General features: G+C 44.7%; 1 protein-coding gene across 2 annotated transcripts in view; it reads left to right on the top strand.

Annotated features, from left to right (window-relative positions):
• The window catches only part of SYN3 (synapsin III), a 464,763-nt gene that overhangs the window by 49,580 nt on the left and 389,615 nt on the right, over positions 1-25,568 (top strand). For both annotated transcript variants that reach the window (XM_027070900.2, XM_027070901.2), the window contains exon 3: positions 10,030-10,087. In XM_027070900.2, coding sequence (XP_026926701.2) covers positions 10,030-10,087 — 58 coding nt within the window. The remainder of the gene's footprint in view (positions 1-10,029; positions 10,088-25,568) is intronic.

Below are 25,568 nucleotides of genomic sequence, written 5' to 3'. Positions count from 1 at the left end.
CTCGCCCTGGTAGAGTCTTCACCCTCTGAAACTGGCTAGAAAATCTGGGGGAAATGTCTTTGAGCAGAAGGGAATGTGGGGAGAAATCTGATAGATGCCGTTTCTTCCAGATTCCTTCCTTCTCTGTTGATGCTATGGGATCATAGTGGAGCCACTTTTCTCTTTGGGCCTCGTTTTTCTCATAAGTCAAATGATGATGGATTAAGATCATGTTCCCCCAAAGACTGTTTCTATCAGAACAACATTCAGATTCCCAGGAACCACCCTACACTTTCTGTGTTAGATAGAGTTCTTTGTTTGCAAGAAAAAGGAGTAGACTTTGGCAGACTTAGGCAAAATGGGGATGTTTTGGATGTGGAGGCTCACAGAATCAAAAGAGAATATGAAGACTCAAGTCTCGGAGAGGCTGGGGCCCAGGGCTCCCCTGGGATCTAGGAGGCTGGGACTTGTGTAGGCAGCCTTCTCTAGAGAAGCCAGCTCGTGTTCCCTCCCAGCCATGTGCCTCTTTGCCAACAAATCCAAACCTTGGGGAAACACAAACCTGGCTGGTTCCACAGTATGTCCTGGGACAGTTCCACCAAGACCACGTGCAAGAGAGCTGCTTGGTTCCATCAGTGCAGATGCAAATGGAGGTGCTATTACTGGAAATTCAGATAGGTGCAGGACAGGCCACACTGCAGAGTGCCCTTAGAACTACTGACTCAGAATATCCAAAGTAGAGCTTGGGAAATTGTTTTTGTTTGTTTGTTTGTTTTTGTTTTTAATGATGATGAGCCAAACTTAGAAACCATTGAGTTACAAGACTTCTTTCATTACAAGACAAGACCTGGGAACAGTGGGGCCAACTAAGCAGGAGAGGTATTTCAGCTCAATATATAGAATGGAAAGTCATCCAAAGATCAAATGGGCTTCCTAGTGAGGGAATGATCTCCCCATCACTTGCAGGTGTTCGAGCACAACTGGGCTGGCCACTTGGAAGGAAGGAGGCAGAAGAGGCTCCAACTATAAAGAGGTTGGCTTATAAGCCCTTGCAGGAGTCTTGAGCTTAAAGCTTTTTGTTTTTTACTCTATGACTTTATGTCTCAGTCACTTCTCTGACTTTGCCTTGCTTTTCTCTGAAGAATTCAACTGTTTACCTTGTGAGTTTCTCCTCTTCCTCCAAAACGTGGTTTTCTCACCCAGGTCCTCTGAATGACCTTTCATGGAGTCCCTGAGATGCCATGACTTTCTTAGCAATAGCTGTTCCAGTGCTTGAGTCTACAGACTTCACCCCACCTGGTTACAGCCTTGCCCTGGGGGAGGCAGGTCACTGGGCAGATGCCAGCCTCATTACAGAATGTCTCTTCTCCTGGGGCCTGTGGAAGCCTGCCTAGGACATGTTTCCTTGGCAGGAGGGAGGCTATCTGTGATGGCAAGAGAGAAGATGGTGCTTTGTGTCCATTTTCCTGACCACTCACCCTGGATCTTCAGGAAGGGTAAGGGTGTGGGTTTCCTGAAAATTTGCACTGAGCTGATTGCCATCTTCAGAATGGAATTAGTTAAATTAGGGGTTGCCTGTGCAGCTGCTCACAGGAGGCAAGATGGTCTGTGAGTGAAGGGGCAGGTGGTAGGAAAAGGCACAGGCATAGAGAAATATTTCCCTGCTGTAAGGAAAACAACAGCACATGATTTATGACAAATGGTGTCTGCCACTTGGTTTCAGCTTCAACAAAATGACAAAACCATGGGGACTGTGTTGGGTGTAAGAACTGATGTCCCCTCTGAAGGCAGCAGCTTCAGTTCACTCACCTAGTTGTCACCATGCAGGAATAAGGGCCTGGTGTTGCTAAGTCATTGATTTTCCAAGGACAGCCAGAAATCTGAATTTTTTATATGAATTTTCTATTGTAAGTAGTCAATTTAAGTCCAAAAATAAGACTGTGGACCTCATGAAGTTTACCAGTTGGCAACTTCTGATAAAGAAGACAGGAGTCAGGATAAATATGTATTCTAGTTCCTCTTCTGGGTCTGTTTCCCAGATAGACTATATATACTACAATGGCAGGAGGGCTGTTTTGTTTAGTGCAATACTTCGGGTCTAGCACAGTGCTGGGCACATAGGGGACCTTGGGTAAATGGGTGGATGGATAGAAACATGCATGCATGAGTAAGTGATTGGATGGATGGATGGATGGATGGATGGATGGGTGGATGGATGGGAAGGAAGGAAGGAAGGAAGGAAGGAAGGAAGGAAGGAAGGAAGGAAGGAAGGAAGGAAGGAAGGAAGGGTAAATAAATGGATGGATGGGAGTGAAGGAGGGAAGAATGGATGAAAAATAACTTCTCTCAGCCTTTTCCTTCTGTGCCCTGCCCTTCACACCTTGAAAGGCCTCATATCTTGTATGAGCATGCATGCTTCTATCCATCCACCCATCTATCCAAGGTCCCCTGTGTGCCCAGCACTGCGCTAGACCATAGTATTGCACTAAACAAAACAGCCCTCCTGCCATTATGGTACATACAGTCTAGCTGGGAAACAGACCCAGAAGAGCTAGAATACATATTTATCCTGATTCCTATCTTCTTTATCAGAATTGCCAACTGGTAAACTTCATGAAGTCCACAGTCTTATTTTTGGACTTAAATTTTTCTATTTGTTTTAGAGAGGAAGAGAGTGTGCATATGGGGGAGAGAGGCAGAGGGAGAGAGAGAATCTCTCCATCCCACAACCTGGGGCTCCATCCCATGTGGGGCTCCAGGATCATGGGATCATGACCTGAGCTGAAATCAAGAGTTGGACTCTTAACCAACTGAACCACCCAGGCACCGCTGCCCCCTAACCCCCAGCTCCCCCTTTCTAAATCAAACATTCAATATTCTCATGGTCCCCTTCTCATCCTCCTTATACCATCTTTTCTTATACCCTTTTCTGGAATGATCAGATATTAGTCACTTGTACCTTGGTATGAATTATTTTTCAGTGTATTACCTTTCCATGGGCATTTCCTCAGCTTGGGCTCTTAGCAGATGCTCATTAAATGTTTGCAGGGGATGGGGGTGGGGAATGGCTTAGCCTTCTAAATGTTAACTAATTCTCTTTGTGTAATAAAGATTGTGGACTTTCAAATATCTGTAGGAATGAAGGTGACACAGTGTAGGGTCTTTGGCAAGGAGAGGGGTAAGGACTGAGATGACATTCTAGCCCGATTTCTGCAGTCATAAGTGGGTGGCTGATGACTTTGTGTACCCTAAAGGCCTATACTGGGGAGGAAGAGGAGATTCCAGGGAGAAGTCCAGGCAGGTTTCCATTAGGCTAGACATGAAGCAGGAGTTTCATTTAGAGCAAGGAAGATACTGTCACCTTCCTCCTCCTCTTGGAGAGAGAAAATGACATGTCACTTCCCCAGGGACACACCCAACTGACTTCAGCCCTCTTCCCATCCTGGTGAAGGTCAGGAGAGAAAGAGAGGGACATTAAACATCTGCCATGTGTCAGGATATCATTCATGGGCACTTACAAATGAAACTGGGGCTTGGGAAGGTCGATGTCTGTCTGAGGCAGTACAAGGAAATAAATAGAGCTAGACAGGACCTGGATCTGTCTCCAGTGCTAGCAGTGCCCATCTACCTCTTTACCTGGAGAGGTGAAGTTCCACCCTCGCAGCCCACCAGGGAGTAGCACACTTGCTAGCACGTTTTTGGCAGGTTCCCAGAGTCCTTCAAATCTGCATCCTTATGCTAACCTGTGGGTAGATCTTCCTATCCCTGTTCTACAGATGAGAAGGTAACGGCTTGTCCAAAATCGTGTAGCAGGTACCCCAGCTGCCAACTCAAATCTAGGTCTTCTGTACCATGCCTGCTACTCATTTTTCCTGCACATTTAGGACATGCCCCAGGAAGATTTGTCCCCTCCCTGAGTACCCCCAGCATCTGCCCAACTCATTTGCTCTTGTCTGTGCCTTTCACACATACACACACATCCAGAGCCTCTCATAGTCATCTTTGTAGCCTTTGGCCTTGGCAAAGAATAGGCTCCAAATACTGGATTGGTTAATGGATGACCTGGGCCACTTTACCAAGGAAGTGGCTCCTGACCCTTAGACTAGGTTGGGTGTCCCTTCTGTGGGCTGACCTGGATCTTTGGGCTGGTGCCCTGTGTGGTCATTGTCCATTTATGAGTCTCTCCCTCCTGTTAGATAGTAAGCTCCCTGAGGCCAAGGACTATGTTTTCTTCATACTTACTTCCTTGGAGCCTATAGGCTCTGGCCCATAGTAGTTGATCAATAAATATGTGTTAAGTGTCTTTTGAAGAAGGCTTTCCTGACCAACCTGAGTCAGATCTCCCCTGCTCTTCACATCTTATCATCCATTGTGCATTTTATTCATACCATTTGTGCATTTGTGCATTTTATTCTTACCACTTCTTTTTCACCTAGTTAGTTTTCTGACTTTCTGGGAGCATGTGAGCTCCACAAAAGCTGGCACTTGTGGAGCAACCTTTCCCCTTATGCCTAATAGGGTGCCTGGTCTATATGAGGCCCAGCAAATGGTGGTTAAATAAGGGAGTGAATAGTGACCAGACCTACTCATGAAAATCTCCTTTTCTATTGCTGTCAGAAGCCAACGAGGGGCCATTTGTCATATCCAGTGACTTGGGGCTCTAGTTTCTTACCTCTAGAGATCCCTGTATGGGTGCAAGGGGCCTTGTCATCCTCAGAGGATCCCTCCCCTCCCTAACTCACTGGAGTTCCCTAATTGCAAGGTGGTATGGAGAGGCTGCCCCACCATTGGAGGGTTCCCGCTGGCCGTGGGAAGGGGCCAGGAAGGTTAGTTATTTTTGTCAAGTAAGTAATGGAGCCAGAATGGATCTCTGAATTGGACCTCTGTATTCAAAGGTCCTGCTTTTGCCACACCTCCATCCAACCGGCATGCCATGTGATTCTCATCTTGCTGACTGGGAAAGCCCTGAACCTGTCTACCTTCAATGATTTCCTGCATGATCCATAGCCCATCTCCCCCTGCTTAAGTCCAGGCCACAAATAAGCAACGAATATGTTGCATCAGAAACATGAGACTCTCCTGGGCCAGATCCCTGCATCCCTGCCCTCCCTCCCTCCCCCTACAGGGGGGACCTGTGGGAAGAGGGCTGTGCCTGAGACAGAACATTCCTGACCCCTCCTTCCTGGGAAGGATATAGCCAAGGCCCAGCCACATTGACTCTACATCCCAGACACATTTATTAGGAGGGTGTCGCTTGGACACAGGTGGATCCTGTTTGTGCTAATTCTCCTCTTCCTTCTGCCCCTGCTGTCGCCATGAAAGTACTGAGTACCCGCTCCTCATAAATCTCATTCACACACCACATCCCGCCTCCCCAAACTTGGGATTTCCCACCCCAGGCAGCGCTGGTTTTATAATATTCTCCTTCCTGGTGCCTCTGATGTGGCAGTAAAATATGAGACCACCCACAGAGAAGGAAGCTTCCTGGAATCAAGAGTTTCCCCCACCCTCTTCCCAAGGCCAAGGCCTTGAGTGATTGGCTGGGATATTCAGGAGCTCATTATAAGAATAAACATATTGGGGCATTAGGAAGAAGTCTGCATTAGGGAGACAGCCTTCGGGCACAGTGAGGCCGTCCATTTTGCCTGAGGTCAAACAGCCACGCAGTTACAAAGGCAGCAATCCCAGCCCCCAAGGCATCTAGAATTCCAGACCATCCCTACCCTTCCCTCTGCCAGACAGAACTGTTCAGAGGCAGCTCAAGCCTGAATGAGCCCCCGGCAAGGAGGCAGCAGTCTGTGTGGCCTGTCAGGAGACAGACTTCTGACTCCCAGCCAGGCAGGGGGATGGACTGCCTGACCCTCAGCTTCAGCCCAAGTCTGTCTGCCAGGCTCTGCAGTAAACATTCCAGAGATGGGCAAAACAAGTGTTTTTCCTGGGAAGGTGAGGCCTTGTGAAGGCTAGAGCTGCTTGGGTGGTATTCGTATGGTATAAAGTGCTCTGGGTTCTGGTTAGAATCGAGTTGAGGGCTTCCAGTCATTCAGGTTGGACACTGTACAACGACCCCACACTGTAATCAGTGCAGATTTGTAAGTGTATTACAACAGTGTGCCAGTAGATGACAGTAAAGTGTCTTGAGGACAGGATACGTTATGGCTTATCCTTGGAAGACTGTTCATTTACCCAGTTAGCAAACATTCGTTACACATGTGCCTTGTGCCCTGGCACTCTGTGCCAGACACCGAATTCACTGAGCACTGACACAGTATCAGGTTTCCAGGAGCTCATAGACTAGGTGTATTGGGGCAGGGTACAGACAAACACTGTGCCATTACAACATGGACTGATACATCCTGTAAAGTACAGGATACTGTGGGAACCCCAAGGAGGAACACCTAACCCAGCCTCATTAGGGGGGCACTTTCAAGGAAAACTTGATAAAGGAGGTGAGCGAGGATCTTGGAGGCAGCCAGGCAGAGAAGAGCAAGAAGCCATCCTAAGCAGAGAGAACAGTGGGTGCAAAGGCTCAGTGGTGTAAAGTGTGGGACGTGGCTAGGGAGTTGCAGGAAGTTGAGTGTGTCCGTGAGATGGATGGAAAACTGGAGGAGAAATGGCCAATGTCAGCAGGGTCCTGCTGAATCCCGAAAATCTTGAAGCACAAGATCTAACTCACTGGTGCCACTTAGAGTTTTTATGTATCTTTGAACAGGGACTTCTCCATCTGGAATGTGTGGGGACTGATCCCTGCCCTACCTAGTAGGGTCTAATAGGAGGAGGGATATGAAGGTACTAGCAGGCCTTATATACCAACAGTGTCTATTTATTATTATTATCATCACTCATCGCTCATTGCACTGATGGAACAGATCAAAAGGAGGTGAATCACATTTCTGTTTTGTAACCTCCATGAGGGTACAGAGAAAACACTCAATATTTCTTTGTTGTTGTTGATTCTATTTTAGGCCCTGGGCTGTATACATTGGAGCTTACTATGTGCAGGAACTGTTCTCAGTGCTTTATACATCTTGTCTCAGTTAATCTTTACAACAACGCTGTGAGATAGTTACTAACCCTACTTCCCAAATGTGGAAACTCAGGCACATGGAGGTTGAGTAGACTTACCCAAGGTTTCACAGTGAGTGAGTGGTAGAGCTGAGAGTCCATCCATGTGGTTGCCCTGAGTCTACTACACTCTATTGCCTTGTTGCATAGAGGATGAGGTGAATTGATCACTACAGGCTTGGCTGTAGATGTTATCACCGCTTGACAAATGAGAAGACCATGTCCTAGAGGGGTTAAGTACCTTGGCTTAGAACATGTGGTGAGTGAGTTGTATGGCTCAGACTTTGCCCAAACCATGCTTTTTCCAGTGTACCAGTGATTGTTCTCATTAGTTACTATTATGAGGTCCCAGGCCCACCTAGTACATCTTTTAAACCTAAGCTAGGGGGAACTTTGCCTTGAGCCACACAGCCTTGACTAGCTGTACCCCTTCTGACAGCAAAGGAGGGCCCTGTGCCAGGACCCCACAAATTGCACCCTTATACCATGCAGTGGATACAAAGAACCCTAGAATTCTTTGCCCAAAGGGACCCTGGCCCAATTCCATGCCCTGTGTAGGCCAGTTCCCTGGTCCATCCTTGGAAGGCATGGCCAAGGAAGAATGGTGGATGGGGGAATGAGTGAGGAGATGGAGTGTGGCCTGTGGGCTGAGCTATCCATGAGCCTGCACAAGAAGCCCAGGTGATTCAGGATTGAGAGGAGGGTGGGAAGAGAATCAGGGAAGACTGTAGGAACCAAGAGAAGGCAGTCCCCATGCCGCCTGGCTCTGGGGAGAACTCTAAGAATTCCAAGAAGTTGAAGTTCTGACCCCTCCAGATCATGATGAAGTTGTCTTTGTCAAGGAAGGAAGAGAGGCATGTTTTATTTAAATGTTTGCTAGCTTTGTTTATCAATTGTAAATATTAGACATATGATGCACAGGTGTCCATTTGTTCTCTTGCCCCAGGCCCCCACAGATATGAGAGGTGGACTTATCCCAGTGTCTGAAGTTTGCAGACACTACCTTTAAGGATTCGTGATAAAATTCACAAACTATGTGGAAAGGTTCCCTTTGTATGAGCCTCACTGCACATTTTGTCAAACACCATGTCTGGGAGAGATAACAAAACCATCCTTTCAAGTCACAACAACAGCTCCTATACCACTAAAGTTTTGCATGTCTAAGCCTGTCAATCTAGTAAGAAAAAATTATCTTAATATTAGAGCTATCAGTCAGCGATTTGGGCAGTCTTGGAAAGAGGTAAACTCCACTGGCATTGCCTAAGTGTAGATAGAGACTCTTTGGAAGCAAACAGACTGAAGCTTGGTCAGAGAATCTGTAGGAAGGATTCTTTTTTTCACAAATGGAAGGCTGAAAAAATAGATAGTAACATGGATGTTCCAGGAAAAAGAATGGAGGAAACTAAGAAGATTCTTGGATGTACTACTTACAAATTATTGATTAGAACTCAGTCACATGGCCACCCCTAGCTGAATGGAGAGTTGGGATATTCATTCTTGTGTGTGTGTGTGTCTCAATCTGTAAACTCTCTTATTGTGGGGAAGAGGAGAATGGGTATTGGAACAAAAAGCTGTCTCTGCCCCAGAATGGTTTATGGAAATGCTTAACACAGTGCTCGGTTTACAGCAAGTGACTAAGAACTATTAGTTTCTCCATACCAAAAATCCAAAAGAGCAAATGGAAACTTTTATTACTTTTGCCTTGTGTGTGGGAGGACATCTAAACCCAGAGTACCCCAACATTTGCTGCTTTTTTTCAGGGTTGAGCAAAAACATAGATGTGGAATTAGAAGTCCAGGACTCTAGTCCCTCAGGCAAAATATTTCGTTTCTCTGGGTTTCAGTTTTCTTTTTTATAGGATGGAAATAATAATGCCTTCTTCATGGTGGTGGTTGTAAGCATTAAATGAGAAAGGCTATATAGTCTCAAGCCTACAGCACAGTTTCTGGCACAGAGTAAATACTCAACAAGTAGGTTTTTTTTCCCCATCTATCTCCACTCATTTATTCATCCAGCAAATATTAATTGAGCTCCTACTCTGTGTTAAGCACTCTGGTAGGTATTGGGAGTATTTGTGCCTTACTCTAAGTAGTTGTGTTATAGTTTAGTGAGACACAGGCATTAAACACAGTTACCAATTATAACTAACTATAATTGTAATAAGTACTATGAAAGAAGAGTATGAAAAGAAAGTCTATATGAGAAGAGAGAGGAAGGGGGCCAAGATTATGGTGCTTACTGAGAAAAATGGGCATTTGGATAGATTTGGGAAATAACTAGAATGTAGAATCAATGGAGATAGGGAGAGAGAAAGGGGTAACAAGAATGATGTCTATGTTTCTGCCTTGAGCAATGGGTAGATGGGATGCTATTTACTGATAATGAGAAGATAGAAGTAGGGATATAGAGGAAAGATGATGAATGGATGGATGGATGGATGGATGGATGGATGGATGGATGGATAAAAGGACAGATGAGGGCTGCTTCATTGGACAGATGGACAAATGGAGGAATGGGTGGATGGATAGATAATTTATGGAGTATGTAGAGTATAACTCAATACAATAATAAAATAATTCTGCATTATTTACTTTTGTAGGATTCTTTATCTCATTTGATCTTTAAAATAGCCCTTAGAAATAAGTCACACAGATATTATCTTCCTTCTACAGATTATAAAATTGAAACAGGGTTGCCAAGTAGAAACAGAACCTGAGTCTCCAATCTTCCCATCCAGTATTTTTCTCCTCTTGCACATAGTATATACAAATAATTAGAAAATCATAGTATATACAAATAATTAGAAAATACAAATAATTAGAAAATAATTAGAAAAATAATTAGAAAAGTAGTCAAGGTGGGAGGAAAGAGCATGAAGTTACAAATGTGTCTGACATGTGCCCCTGGGGGTAAGGATTTTGAGAGAAGGGAGAAAATAATAAAGCAGTCTGCATCCTTACTCAGTAGTTTTCTTCCTCTCTTTAACAGGGCCAAATACTTTCATGGAAAGAAGGTGAATGGAGAGATTGAAATCCGAGTGGAGCAGGTAGGTTGGAGCTGGGTCTTTCGTGCTGTCGCCCTGATGTTTTCCACAGCAGGAGCCATTCCCAGGAGCAGCCTTGATCCTCATCTTATGTGGCTACCATGAGCCAAGATTACTAGAAAATCCAGGCTTATACCTGGGAATTTTATTACATTTCTTTAGTTTAATGTGTTTTTTTGTTTGTTTGTTTTAGCATCATAACTTTTCTTCAGAGGAAATCTCAAGTAGGAGCCCATTCTACAAACTAGAGACAAGTAGATGTTCTCTGACTAGATGGGCATGGGGAACCCAAAAGTCTGTCTGCTCCAACCTGCTCCACCTTCCCTATTCTCCCCATGGCCCCCAAGGCATCTCCTTGGAACCAGTTGGACTAGGGAACACAGTGGGTTTGAATCCCAGCTCTCTCATTTAATAGGTAATGGGCAGGTGACTTACTCGCTCTGTGCCTCAATTTTCTTGTATCGTTGTTGGGATTAGATGATTTAAAACCTCAAAAGAGGCTAGAATTATGAATACTGACTCTTGTTGTTACTGTTAATATCAGCATCCAGGCACCTCATTTTATGGGGAAAGAAATACAGACTTGTTGAAGGCTATATAGGAAGTCAGTGGCAGAATTAGGACTAGAACTTGTGATCTCCAGATCTAGGGCTCCTTCCATTCATTCAGTGAACACTTGTTGGGGGCCTACTAAATGCCATGCATGGTGCCCAGCCTTAAGAGAGCACATCAGAGCATGGGCTCTGGAGCCAGAGTTGAGGTTTGAATCCTGGTGCCACCCCTTGGCTGAGCAGTACTTAAGCTCTTTGCAACTCTGTTTATCTGTACAACTGATTGTTGTACAGCACCAATTTCATTGGTGTAACTCATTGGTGTAATAGCATGAATTTCATAGGGTGACTATGAGGATCAAATGAGTTAGTCCATGAAAAGTACTTGGAACAGCGCCTGGCACATACTGGGTACTTAGTAAATGTTATTCATTTATCATCGTCATAGCATCATCATCATCAAAGACAAATTGTTAATAAGATAGACAAGGTCTCTACTATAAGATGAACTCAGAAAAGTGCAATAAGAAAATAGAGGGGTGTGACATTTTCAGCATTCTTTGAGTTTGGTGTGTTGGAGGAACAGAAAGCCTTTCTGAGCATCAAATTTGAGTTGGCTTAGTATTAAAACACCTTAAACTTGAATTTCAATTTGATCTTGTGGCTTTCAAGTCAGTCCAATGTCTACTGGTTTTCCTTCCATGGCAAAGAGCAGGTTATTTTTGTTCACTTAACAAATGTTTGTCAAGCGTCTGTCTACTATGCTAGCTAGCTAACATGGGGAATGAGGATATAGAGACAGAGGCTCTGTCCCCAAAATTTTGTGGTCTAGGATGGGAGGCAAGATAAGTCTTTACAGAACCTCATTACAAGTAAAATCCAAGAAAGAGAGGTCCAAATTTGGCGCTATGGGCAGCAGAGGCCACAACTAATTGAGGGAGTCAGGATGGCTCTGAGGAGAGGGTGGTATTTGGAGGGCATCTTAAAGGATGGGTAGGATTTCCACAAGTGGAGATGGCAACATGAAGAGTACATGAGAAGGAAGCAGTGTGAGCAATTTTAAGGAGGCTGGAAGTACAGGTATGGGATGGTAGGAGTCTAGTTTGGTTGACTTCAAAATAGGACACATCATCTTCCCCTAGCCCCAACCTACTTGTCCTCCCAAGTTCCGTCTCTCAATAAAGAATGGCACCCTCTAACCTTCCACATTAGCCAGAAGCCTGTACATTCTCCTAGGTGCCTCCCCTCCCCCTGCCACTACACCTATTCAGGGACCAGAACCTGTTGACTCCACAACCCTGTCTCCAGTCCATCTACTTCTTTCCATCCTTACTATTTAGATCCTTGGCTGAACCATCATCAACTCTCATCCAGTCTACCTAATCAATAGCCTTCTAATTCTATCTTTTCACCCACTTCCCATTTATTTTTAGTACTAAAGCCAGGGTGATCTTTCTAAACAAGCAAATAGATTCTTTAAAGTGTTCACTTTTAAATCTCTTCCTCAAAGACTCCTTCTCTGAGCCCTCACACCTGGATCTAGATCGGCTAACCTGGTTATTCCCTATCATAACGTCCAACTTGGCCTTCCTAGCCCTTATCCATATATTTAGGTGTAGGATTATTTGCATGAGTGTAGGGACAATGACTATTTGGAACTCTCTTTGTTAAGTAGCACAGGGCCTGGCACATTCTAGAACTGAAGAAATATTTGCAGAATGAATAACTGATAGATTCCACAGATTCCAGGCTGCTTGTCAGTTTCCAAGGGAGATAAATCACTGTTTCTTAATCTTCTCTCAAAAATCTGGGTTTTCCATAAACCATCTGGTAAACGCTCAGTTGCCAATTCAGCTAGCCCTGTCTCCTCCCATTTGTGAAAACCCCAGAGGCATGTTTTAATTTTACCCACTTATCTCAGTGATGCCCCTAGACCCACTTATGGGCACAAAATCTATGAGTAGGAGTCATCAGGAGCATCATTGAGAATTGCCCTAAGAATAACTCACTCAGGGGCTCTGGGGACACTCAGCCAATCAATGAAGGCTACAATCATTCTGGAAAATGTTGGCTAATTTAGAGTCATCCTGATTTCCAGCCATCCCCCTCCATAGAAGCCAGAAGGGAAATTAGCCAGGCGACCAAATAGCAGGTTATTTGGGCATTTTTCCCTGAAAGACATGCCTTCCTAAACCCATCTTAGAGTCCGAATTGTTTGCCTTTTCCATCTGGATGAATAGGTGGGACACATAAGCAACCCCCCAGGAATCTCACATGTATCCTCTCGCACTTGGGAAAAGTCTTAGGATGGAAGGTACTGTTTAGTCTGAGCTGGCCTCACATTTTGGAAGTCTGTCTCCCAACGAAGGGCCAAATTAACCAGATAATTGCACTGTCTGGGTTTTGCTGGACAGAGCGAATGAGTTAGTTGTGGTTGGCCTAGAGGAAGCCTCCGCCCCTTCTCTCCACCCTCTTCCCCCCAGTTCAAAAACTGCTTGCCTCAGCTCTTGCAGAGCCACGAATCAAGAAACTCTGGGGAGGCCAAAGGGGGGACTGCATCATGTTGCATTCTATTACCCAGAATGCCCTATGGACTCTGTGGGGCCTCACAGCAGTGTCCTCAGAAGGTCTGAGATGTTCCAGCCAGGGTGCCAGCATGTCAAATTCTCCTCTATTTATATTTGAGGCAAAGGGTCTTTTTCTCCACAGGTACAAGTTACCCCTCTGTGGGACTAAGCAATGAGGTTGATGAATGGATTAATATCAAACAGACTCAGTTCTGAGAAATTAGCAGACTAGGACTTGGTGGGACAGAGCCATGGGTTTCATTCCTTTCTAATAAAAAAAGGCTGCAATTACAATGGTGAGACTTTCCTCCATGATAATAGAGGTACCAAGGCATAAGGAATGCCAATGTCTGCTCTAGCAGATGGAAAGAAAGGCAAGAGAAGGTAAAGAATCTGTCCTTGACTCTAGTGATGGAAGCTGGACAAAGCCACACATTTACATACGAATGCCAGTGGCTCCCTTTGAGTCCTGCCTTTGTGTGATGTAGGAGTTGGGATGGGGTTAGGTGGATGTGTGTGGATCCCAGAAAAGGCTCTTGATTCAAGTCCTGTTCATCTTCTGCTCTTCATATATTTCCTCAACTCAAATGTCTTATGGAAGCAAAGGTGGGATTTTTCTCTTAAAATAGTTTAAACACTCAACAGCATCGTGTATATATTTTGCATACCCACGTCAGCCTTCCATCCACAGTTCTTTATGGGACAACCTTTCTTCGAATGGACCTTTGCTGTAGAGATTAACTGTAAAGACCATGTGACATTTCAAGAAATAATTATCAACAAGATACAGAAATGAAGGTTGAATGTTAATTCAGATTGGTGAGTTGGGAACAGGTTGAACAGTACCCGGACTAGGAAATGATTACTTGGTAGAGATACACCTTGAGAGAAATAAATGTAATGGCTTGCTTAAGGGCTGTGCCCTTGGCTTTGTTCTGTTCCTTAATAGAGACTTATCAAATTACATTTGCTGATGGCTTGAAGCTGAATGAGAGAGAGAATATGCTATATTAAATTAGATACAATCAAATTTCATATTGAAAACATGGAGTTTTCCCTATGGAAAGACTCAGCGGAAGAAGAGCAAGACTAGAAAGACTTAGCTTACTAAAATCACATGGGGAAAGGAAAGACCTAAGATTTGAACAAATTCTTAATATTTGTGGAAGAAGTATAGAGTGGAGGTTAAGACTGGCTTCAAGGTGGATCTCAGCTTTCTGGAGATGAATCTCAGCTCTACAGTATTTTAGTTGTTGACCTTCTATTTATAACATCTCTATGCATGTTTCCTCATCTGAAAAATGAGGATAATAATATCTGCCCCCTAGAGTTTTTGTGTGGATTAAATGAGTCCGTGTAAATTACAAACTTAGCGTGGTTTCTGGCTCATATATTAGGTTCTCGATAAACCAGCTAATGGTTGCTGCTCCCCCAAAACCTGATGCTACTTCAGGCTACATTATCAAAATACAGCATTTAGAACCCAGGAAGGCGATGGTACATAAGCACACATGCGCACATACGCACACGCTCTTTCACACATGGCACATGCACACCCTGTCTCTGTCACAATACACTCTGTGACACACTCACACGTGCATGCACACACATACACACATGCAGATACTATGCTAGTCAGACTCTAGTGACAGATCCCATTTTGGTGTCACACCATAAGGAGGTATTCCATGGAATACCTTCTGAGGAGAGTGATTGGTGTAAGTGGAGTCTGACATCCCTGAGCACAGTGGACCAGCATAAGGAACTGGAGACGTTTAGTGCGGAGGCAGAACAGGCTTTGGTAGGATCCCATTTGCTCTGTGCAGAGTATCTGTCATCTGAAGGAGTAGGTGAGATAGTAAGTTACTGTATGTTGAACACTTGCAAGGTAAGGCTGAATGCTTTTCATTGTTGGGATGACACTGTCATTGCCTCCATCTTACAGAAACTGAGGCTCAAAGGGAATAAGTAGCTTTCCCAAGGTTGCCTGACTTTTAATTGGCAGGATCCTGTCTTGGAACCCAGGCAGCCTGACTTCGGAGCCCTCCTACTGTCTATTGCATTTTTCTGCCAGTGTGCAGATGTCAAGGGCAATAACCAGATATGTTGGTTAAGTCACTTCACATGCATAACCTTATTTCATTCTCACCACCACCCTTTGAGATGGCTGCTATGAATGACTCCCCCATTTGGCAGATGAGGAAAGTGAGGCTCAGAAAGGTTAAATACCCTGTATGAAATGAGTGATAAAGGAGGAATTTGAACCCAGGCTTCAAGTGCAGGTGTGCTGAAAAACCACCCTCAATTCTGTCACTAGGATTAGAGTTCAGTCTAATAGTACAATTCTACAAGAACATGGATTTCAACTTGCTCTAAACAGAAACTATTAATCAGTAGAGTAATGATGACTGGGCCATGCCCCTTGGGTAGGTGGGGAGTTCCAGCAGAAACTGGGTGGTTATTGTTGGGAATATTTCACAGGAAATTTATGTACCTAATAGGAGATGAACCTTTATTATTTTTCTCTTTTATTTTTATTTTGGGTAAAGGTAATATATACATATAGCCAAAAATTGAAAAGGTAAAAAATGGTATCTGATAAAAAGTCTACCTGCAACCTTGCCCCTACTAATCTGTTTTCTTTAACCATTATTAACCAGTTCATTTAGCCACTAGTTTCTTGGGCAACTATCTGTTTTTTTCCAAAGTTTATTTTTTTTATTTTGAGAGAGAGAAAAAGCATGAGTTAGGGAGGGACAGAGAGAGAGAGAGGGAGAGAGAGAGAATCCCAAGCAGGCTCCGTGTTGTCAGCATAGCCTCCAATGCGGGGCTTAAACCCACAAACCATGAGATCATAACCTGAGTCAAAGTCAGATGAGATTTTAAATGCAATGATCAAATATACATATATGTGTATTTTCCTTTGTTTTTCATAAATAGCAGTTTGTTCAAAAAACATTAACCACTATAGATATTTCAGAAGAAAATTTAATGGGAGGATTGATTCCAAATGGTTCAAAAGGGAAAATCATATCCAGAGCCACAACAGCCCTACATTCACTGCTGCTGTTGTCACTACCACTATGGCCAGTGGAGAACCCAGAGCCTGTTCTCCCACTGATGCTGTAGGAATTGCCACCAACCTGCTGTATCTGCTGAGGCTGTTGGGGAAGCTTTCATAACTACCACCAGAAGCAGAATGATTGCTGCCTCCTTCCTAACTTCAACTCTTGCATAAATGGCTCCCATTGGTAGAAATTAACTGGAACCATGTGGCAAAAGAATCTGGGAAGTATAGATGTAGGCTTTCAGCCCCCATAGTGCAGGAGACAAGGATGGGTGTGGGACTGGGTGGCAATAGACAGTGAGCAATACAGTCTATCCCTTTAGCTGTTCAAAGTCCACACATACTTATCTGTACTGTTCCATACCCTTTCTCACTTAATGTATCCGGTTGTGATTCTGCAAGAGTATGTGCAGAGCTGCCTCATTCTTGTTAATGATTGCCAAGGGTGCTGTCATATGGATATCCAATAATTTATATTTCATAATTTTACTAATACAAATAATGCCGAACTTATGTCATTTCAAACATTTGGTAGCATATCCATAGGATTCCTTCCTGGAAATAGAACGAGCCCCAGGAGTATTGTATGCCGTGGGTGCTGTAATGCACCTTGAGGAATAAAGGACTTTCCCCAGCTGCTGGCATTGCTACCAGAAGCCAGCTCTCAGCAGTCAGCCCTCTTTTGGAAGTGCCTCAGGTGAGGAGAGCTGACTTGTCCAAGCTCACATCTCTTTCCTGGTGGCAGCACATTCAGTGACTGAACAGTATGAAGACCTTGCCCATTTACCTCAGTTTGGGACAACTCTGAAGGAGTTGAAGCTCCCAGCTTCAGAGCTCTTTGGTGAGATGGCAGTGCAGCCTGCCTTCTCCTTCCCCCCCAGTGCTGCTTTCTTCCTCTTACTGCCCATCCAGTGATGGTGATCCTCAGAGTGTTCCCTGATGGACCTCCCATAGGCTAGTGTCTGTCTCAGAGTGTACCTCCCAGTATAAGTATACACTTACCATTATGATAGCTATTGCCAAGTTGCCCTCCATAGAAGCTGTATAGATGATCTGTAAGACCCTTCTGGTGTGGAGTTCTAGGAGTGTGATTGATCCATGGTTTCTGGGGTCCTTCATGCACAGAATGCTCTCCTGGTTTCAGCCAAGCATTGATGCTGAACTCTGAAGTGCTCCATATTTTGCTCTTCCTATTTGACCTCCTTGTGTTTGAAATTCACCAGAGCTTGGCATTTCTCTGCAGGGCCTGAGTCCGGCAGAACCCTACCCGCTCTGATCCACTAAGCCTTGTTTTGTTAACACAATCCTGCAAGATTTATTTGTTTGGCTTGGCTTACCCTGACCTCAGACGTTTCTGTTTTGTATTATTGTTAAAAGCGTGCAGGTCTCCATGGAGGCCTTTTTCTTTTCAAATCTAAGAACCAGCTGGGGGAATGAAAAAAGCAGGTGGGACACTAGGGAGTATTAGCTGAAACATAACTCATTAGAGGAGCAAGTGTCTCTCTTTTTAACCATGGCATTGATTAACATGGGTGAGTTTATCACCATCCTGGCTCTACATTTAGACTCACCAATTTAAGAAGGCCGTAGAGAAATGGAGAAACAATAGGAATGGTGATGGTGGTTAACTTTGAACATTTTCTGTATGCTGGGTGTCATGTTAAATGCTTCCTGTGCCTTAACTTATTCCACACAGTGTGCCTGTTGGTGAGGAAGCTGAGGCTCAGGGAGCTTAAATAAATTGCCCAGCCAGGTCACATAGCTTGTATGAATGTCCTGCAGCTGGGATCTGAACCTGGGTCCAGCTGACTCCAGGGTCCTGCCTCTTAACCAAAGTAGATCTATCAGAGTATATGTTGAGTCTTGAATTTGTCTTCAACGAGTTTTTTTGTATTTCCTCTCTAACCCAGGTTCCTCGAGCACGTAATCCCACCGTCCTTTCCCATTTCACCCTACTCCTTTGATCTGCTGGGTAAATTACAAATTAAGAGATGTCCTTCCAGCCACACTCTTCCTTTCCTTACTAACCTGGATGGCTCTTACTTATCATTTGATGTTTCTGGCTTATTGCTGGATAGTTCCCCTGTTAATAGTTCTGTTTGTTCGTTGTTCCCCCCGCCCCAAGAGTGAATGTTTACTATTTGTCTCTAAGTGTAGCTGTACACTTTGGACTACATGAAGTGCATATTAGCTCCAACTGGAGCCAGACCACCTGGGTTTGAATCCCAACTCTGCCACTCCCTGAGCAACCTTGAGCAACTAACTTAACTTCTCTGTGCTTCAATGTCCTCATATGTAAGATGAAAGTAATAGTAGTAATAATAGCAATCACAAGATGTACCTACAGAGTTATACGATCAAAGTAAATTACCACATGTAGGGCACTCAAAGCAGAGCCTGGCACATAGAAAGTGCTAAGTGTTAGTAGCTAGTCTTACAATCATCTTTACATTGTTAAACACATCAACAGAATAATTTCTAGGTGTCAGTCTCTGGGATTATTCAGAAATGCAGAGTATATAATCCATGCTTAAAGAAGTTTGCTGTGTAGTTGGAGGGGTGGGATAAGAAATATAAAATGTCCATGTGTATGTGTGTGTGTTTTTTATTATTTACGTATATGTCCAATCATATTTCCCCAAAACATAATGGCATTCAACTGGCATCTGGTGCAAACTTCTAACTTTTCCTTGATAGCAAATATCCTGGTAGAGATGTTCAATAAATGTTGAGTAGATGTGTGAGTGAATGGGTGGTGTGGTACAATCATAGTACAGTGGGGCTAGAAAGAGACCTTGGGGATCATCTAATCCAACGTGCTTGTTTAACATCTGAGTTTCAGAGCAGGGAAGTAACTGTACACAGCACACACATCACATTATGGCTGGAGTCCAGTGTAGAGACACCAGGCTCCCGTCTCCCATGTCACCATCTTTCCTATTACATCTCCACCTGCCAGTGTTATTTTTGTCTTCCGCTTTTAAGAAGCCATTAGGCCCTTCTGATGGTTTTGGTAGCAAACAAGTTAATCTCATTCTCTAGTTGTGAAGTCTGTATTTTCCACATTTACCTGCAAAAGGCCTTCCTGTGGGGGCAGCCATGTCTAGGTTGGATGCTGAGCCACAGGGGATGGCCAAAGGCGAGCCCCAAATGAGGGCCGGGGCGAGTGGATATTGAGGGGGTGGGTGGATATTGAGACTGTGGCTGCATGAGCCCTGCTGATTCTAAATACAACACAGACTGCTTTATCACTTCGCGGCCCACCTCCCTGGTTTAGCTGTACTACTCAGTTCCTTAATCAACAATGAGAAGGCAGGAGCCATGAGAATGGAAGCAAGTCGATCTTCTCATGCTGGGCAATCCAGCTCATAGTTCTGTAGCCTCTACCTACTATGTGTGGTCACTTACCCTTCCTCACTGCCACCTCCCTCCATCAATATCTCCTCTGCCCCCTGTTAGTATCATGGATGAATGAGACTCCAGTGGAAATTAAGGAGCAGTTTTGAAGGAGAACTAAATAAACCCTTTAATTTCTTGAGGGCTGTGTATTAAAACAAATACACACAACTTGACTTATCTCAACCCTCTCCTTAATTCAAGAAACACATACTGAACACTTGTTCTGTCCTTGGCCTTAATGACAGAGCTTTCCACTCTCATAGTGGAAGGATAGACAGTGGGGGGCAGTGACTGTAATGTGTCAGAGACCTTTGCAAAGCCTAGTGAGCACAGAAGAGGGATCACCACCCTTGCCTTGGAACATTCTTAGGAAAGGTTTCACAGAGAAGCTAATACTCTGTGGGGGGTTGGGGAAAATAATTAGCTTTGTATCAGGCTGCAAAGGAGGGAGATGTGCATATCAGGCCTGCCAGCTAAAGACTGCATTTTAGGGGCACCTGGGAGGCTCAGTCAATTGAGCATCTGACTCTTGATTTCAGCTCAGGTCATGATCCCAGGGTCATAGGATCAAGCTCTACATCGAGGCTCCACCCCGAGCACAGAGCCTGCTTAAGATTCTCTCTCTCAATCTCTCTCTCAATCTCTCTCTCTCTCTCTCTCTCTCTCTCTCTCTCTCTCTCTCTCCCTCCCTCCCTCCCCTCTGTCCCTCTCCCCCACTTATACACTCTCTCTCTAAAATAAAATGATAATAATAATAATAATAATAATAATAATAGGCATGTTTTAAATCTTAGTTTGTCACAGATGGGGAAAATGACCAGACTATAGGGTGCATGAGAAGGGGGAATGGGAAATAAAGCTAGAAAAGAAGACAGAGAATAGTTTCATCAGGATGGGCTTTGTGTGGCATGGCCTACCGCTGGAAATCACGTCCTAGAGTCAGTGAGGACATACTTGTTAGATTTTTAAGTCATGGAGTGATGTGATCAAGTCTTTGTTTCAGGATGAACATGCTGATAGTAGTTTGGAAGATTAGCTGGGTAGGAGTGGTGGCCTGAGACTGGAAGCAGAGAAACTCAGCTCTGGGTTGGGTGAAAAAGGCATCTTATCCTTGAATATTGTGCTTGGGGCTGAGGTTCAGGGAAAGGACTTGGTAACTATCCAGTGAATGCATGTCAGTCCCTGCCACATGGTCTTTAGCTTCATTCTGTACCTGCAACTTGCATTTGAAAGGGGAAGAGATGACCTATTTTTTCTTTAAAGCAGAGAGGATGGAACCAGAACCACATGATGTGTTTGCACTGGCATCCCATAAAGCAAGCGCTGTCAACCGCTTCTTATTCACCACCTTTGTCAGCCACTTGCCCTGACCCATTTCACCCCCACATTCCAGTTTGCTCTCAGTCTGCCTAATCTCTGGCCTTGTGATGCCTTTGACTGCTTATGATCTCCCTCCTCTGCCCCCTCCTCCCGACTTCTGCCCCTCCTCATACCCTCTCCAGCTTTGACCTTCAGCTTTTGCTCGGCCACTCTTTACATTTCCTGAGCCGGCTCTGCTGTCCTGTCTACATTTGGGGTCTGGCCCACTCCCTGATGAGAGGACCTCCCCCTGGCTTTTCACCCTGACTCTGCCAACAGCCCCTGCCCGGATGTGCTTACACACAGGATTTCAGCCTTGCATTTTAGTAGAATCCAGGGTTATTAATTAACCCAGGGTGGAGCCTATTATGAAACATCCCAGAAAGCTGGAACAGACCAAAGGGACTTCTGAACTCGCAGCAGGGAAAAATGCCTTTTAATTGACTGGGATGACTTCACCACAAAAATCTGTCTAGCTGTTATGCTAAACTGGAAACTAATCTATTAGATTGTCTAAGGAATCTCCCAAACCGCCCTGACCAGAATCTCCTGAGGAGAGAAGCCAGGCCCGCACATAAACAGGACTTCTGCTTTGAAATGGATTCTTTTGGATCCTACCCAGACTGGCTACATTTTCCAATCCTTGAGTAAAAGAGGGGATGCTGATACCTGAGAATGAGTTCATATGTCCTACCATGTCTACCTTTAAGATCACATAGGAGCTGTTCTAAGGAGCTGCTTACTTTAGAATTCAGCCCAGGCTGAACCTATCTGGGACCACTTCTCAGGAAGTTTAGAGAGTGACGTGAACGAATTTCCATGGATGGTGCTGTTCTGGGCTTGAAAGGGATTGATGGGAATAGCCACTGTCTGATCCCATGCTTACATGGCATGTGTACACTAAGCACTTCATATGGATTAGTTCATTTAATCCCCATCACTTCCTGTGAAGGTAGGTATTAACATGTTTCCCCATTCACTAGCTGAGGAAACTAAGGCTAAGAGAGGTTATAAGGGGGCACAGCTTACAAGTGGCAGAGGTGGAATTCACAGTTATCCAGATGCTATTTTAGGGGGCAAGGTGTATTACAGAGAAGTAAAGTCTGGGCAAAACGTGGTGAATTTCTTCTCATGTGTAAAGGGCCGGCTTGTGTCTGAGACTTGTTCCATGGGACTCAAGCTTGGCCTTCAAGGTCCTCTGTGAGCTAGTCGCTGCCTACCTTTCTTTCTTCATCCCCTTCATTATCTAACTTAGGCTGTAGTCCCAGCAAACCCCTGGTAGCTCCCCACCCATCCTAACACTACCGTCTTCTGTCTACATCCCCATCCATGCCTGTGCTTATGAAATCTGTCTTCCTAGGGCATCCTTTCCCAAATTTTGTTGCAACGTCTTCAAGATTTAGCCTTGGCCTTGTTTCTGTTCTGCTTCCCCTGACCACCCATGGGAGGCAGGACCAGTTGCCCCTTATCCATGCTCTCACACAAGCATTTCTACCATTTCCTACCATTACACTTACCAGATTGCTTTGAGGTTACTAGTCCACTGGCCTGTCACTCCCTTTAGAGAACATGGACAGTATGTTTATTCATTCTATAAATATGTATTGAGTGCCTACTATGTGCTATGGCTACAGTGGTGATTGAAAACAGATGTGGTCTTGAGGAACCTGGCTGGCTCAGTCAGTTAAGCCTCCGAATTCAGCTCAGGTCATGATATCTTGGTTCATGAGTTCGAGCCCCACATTGGACTCTGTGCTGACAGCTCAGAGCCTAGTGCCTGCTTCAGATTCTGTGTCTCCCTCTCTCTCTCTGCTCCTCCCCTTCTCACACTCTCTCTATCTTGCTCATAAATAAATAAACATTAAAAAAATTAAAACAAAAAACACAGATGTGGTCTCTACTGGATAGAGCTTAAAATCTAATGGAGGAGACAGATACGAATCACATAATCAGTCTCTCTCTCTCTCTTTCTCTCTCTCTCTCTCTCTCTCTCACACACACACACACACACACACACACACACACACACACACACACCATAATTACAAATTGATTAGGAGCTGTGAAAGAAAGATACACAGTGTTACAGTAGCATCTGGTGGGTAGGCTACCACTGGGTACTTATTCAGGTACTTAGTAGGTGCTCCAAGTACCCAGATACATAATCTGTCATGATTTCATATCTCTCTAACTTCTCTGTGGTAAGGAAAAATCAAACAGTGACAGGGAAAATATTGGATCCACCATAAGAACTTCCCCGGAGATAGACTTACCAAAATACCCTATTGTCTGGTAAATGACACAGGTAAAGCACTAGTCTGACATGAATGATACATGTAAAGCAATGATACATTACAATACAGGTAAAACGTGCTTGAGTGAGCACGACGTGCCAGTCACTGTCTGAGAATTCATGTAATCTCCCCACAACCCCACCAAGGAAATACGGATGGAAATAAGACCCCACAGGGTAAGTATCCTGCTGATGGCCCCACAGCTGGTAGGCAGGAGAGCTGAGATATGGAGGCTCCAAAGATGCCCTGGAGCCCACACTGCTGACCCTACATCTCACTGCCTCTCACCCTTCTGTAGAACTGGGGCTCATCAGGCACACTTCCTCACCCAAGGTCGTGGTGCTGGTGATAGAGAGCCAAACTATGCCCACCCTGTCTCTTCTTTTCCAAGTCTGGCTTTGGAGTTTCTAGGGGAATGGGCGCCTGGGTGGCTCAGTCAGTTAAGCATCCGACGCATGATTTTGACTTAGGTCATGATCTCACGGTTCGTGAGATTGAGCCCCATGTTGGGCTCTGTGCTGACAGCATGGAGCCTGCTTGAAATTCTCCCTCTCTCTCTCTCTCTCTCTGCCTCTCTCTCTCAAAATAAATAAATAAACTTAAAAAATAAAAAAAGAATGGAGTTCCCAGGGGAAGAACTTGGCAGTGATAAGAAGGCAGCACCAGAGAGGAAGCAGAACTGAGCCTCATCTGGGGGCATCAAGGGTTGCGCTTTGGAGGTTCTGAGTGCAAATTCAAGGAAAGAAGGAAGATTAGTTACTGCAGGTCAGCTGTGTGCTCCTCATCAGCCTCATGCTTCCTGCATGCTGCTGTATTCAGCCCTTCAGCAGTGCCTGTGGTGTGAGTCTCATTATTGTCCTGATGAGGAAACTGAGGCCAAGAGAGGTGAAGTAGGTATTTGTGTAGTTAGTAGCAGAATTGCTACTGGAACCTCTATCTGCCTGTTCCAAAAGCCCATAATTTTCCCCTTAACTCACCCATTGCCCAGCCGGCCCTGGGGAAAAAAAAAAAGGCTTGCTACGTCTGGCCTAATGCAGTTTTTCAGATTGGTTTTCTTGGAGACCATGGATAGCCCATGTGGGTTTTCTGAGCTCCCTGTATCTGTGTTGCTGGTACCTTTCTTTGCTCCCTGAGCAACAACCCTGAAGTTCCCCTCATGGGCTTCTGGGTGGGTTCTTAGCCTGTTTAAGATGGAATTGAACCAGGTGACCTCCCCACCCACCCCACCTCAGGGCCTACATTCTGTCCAGACAGGGAGGAGACTGGCAGCCCACCCCTCTGGCTGCCAGGAAAAGCAAGGGAAACAGACGGGTGAGTCTCCCCTGGCGGGGCCAGCCACACACCAGGAACCCTAACTTTGCATTCATTGGACAGAACCAGGTTTTGATCATTTGTCTTAATTTGCTTATTCTCGTGCAGCTGCGTTGGTCTGTCTGGCTCCCTTTGCCCTCCTCGGTCCAGACTCCTCCATGTCTGTGGGATGAAGGCCAGAGTCCTTAAGCAGCCCCATGGCTCTTCCCAATCAGGCACCGGCCTGCCTTTCTCACCACCTCTTTTCCTCTTTCTGCTCAGTGGTGCCCCCAAGAGTCCTTGGAGGAGCCAATATTTAATTTCGATGGTCTCTTGTTTACAGCAGCTTTTCTCTTACGTTCCACATCTCGCTTTCCAAAAATGTGATTTCTATGAATATCTATCCATCTGTCTCTTCTTCCATTCCTATACCTTTTTATTTATGTGTTCACCTTCTCTCTAAAACCTAGGTCATGCTCCACTCCTTTTTTGTGGTCTCTAATAGTTTAGAACTAGCCTTCTTTCCCCTAAACACCTTCATGAAATTTAGTATTTCATAGTACCAATAATAGTGATAATATAAGGACTCCCATATATTAAGCATTTGCTGCATACACACACATACACACACGCATGCCTGACACTCCACCAAGATTTGCTATACATACCCTCCCTTCATCCTCACAGTGGCCTTGTAAGTTATCTATTACTATCACAGGGGAAGAAATGAGGATTCAGAGAGGCCCAGCAGAGCAGCTTTCAGTTGGCAGAGTCATGATTTGACCCCTGGTTCCCAAGCAGCCCATACCCTATTCTCCTAACTCCCCTGCAACCTCACCCCTCATTTTGGGGGATATGAATCTACTACTGTCCCTTCTGGTTTCTTCTAACCCTCACTTTAATTGTCCTTCGCTATATATTTATTGGGAAATGACATTAAGATTCTGAAGTAAACAG

This window comes from Acinonyx jubatus, chromosome B4, assembly GCF_027475565.1.
Source record: "Acinonyx jubatus isolate Ajub_Pintada_27869175 chromosome B4, VMU_Ajub_asm_v1.0, whole genome shotgun sequence".
Lineage (NCBI taxonomy): Eukaryota > Metazoa > Chordata > Mammalia > Carnivora > Felidae > Acinonyx > Acinonyx jubatus.
Note: the sequence above shows the minus strand (reverse complement) of the source record. Positions and strands in the feature narration are given on the sequence as shown.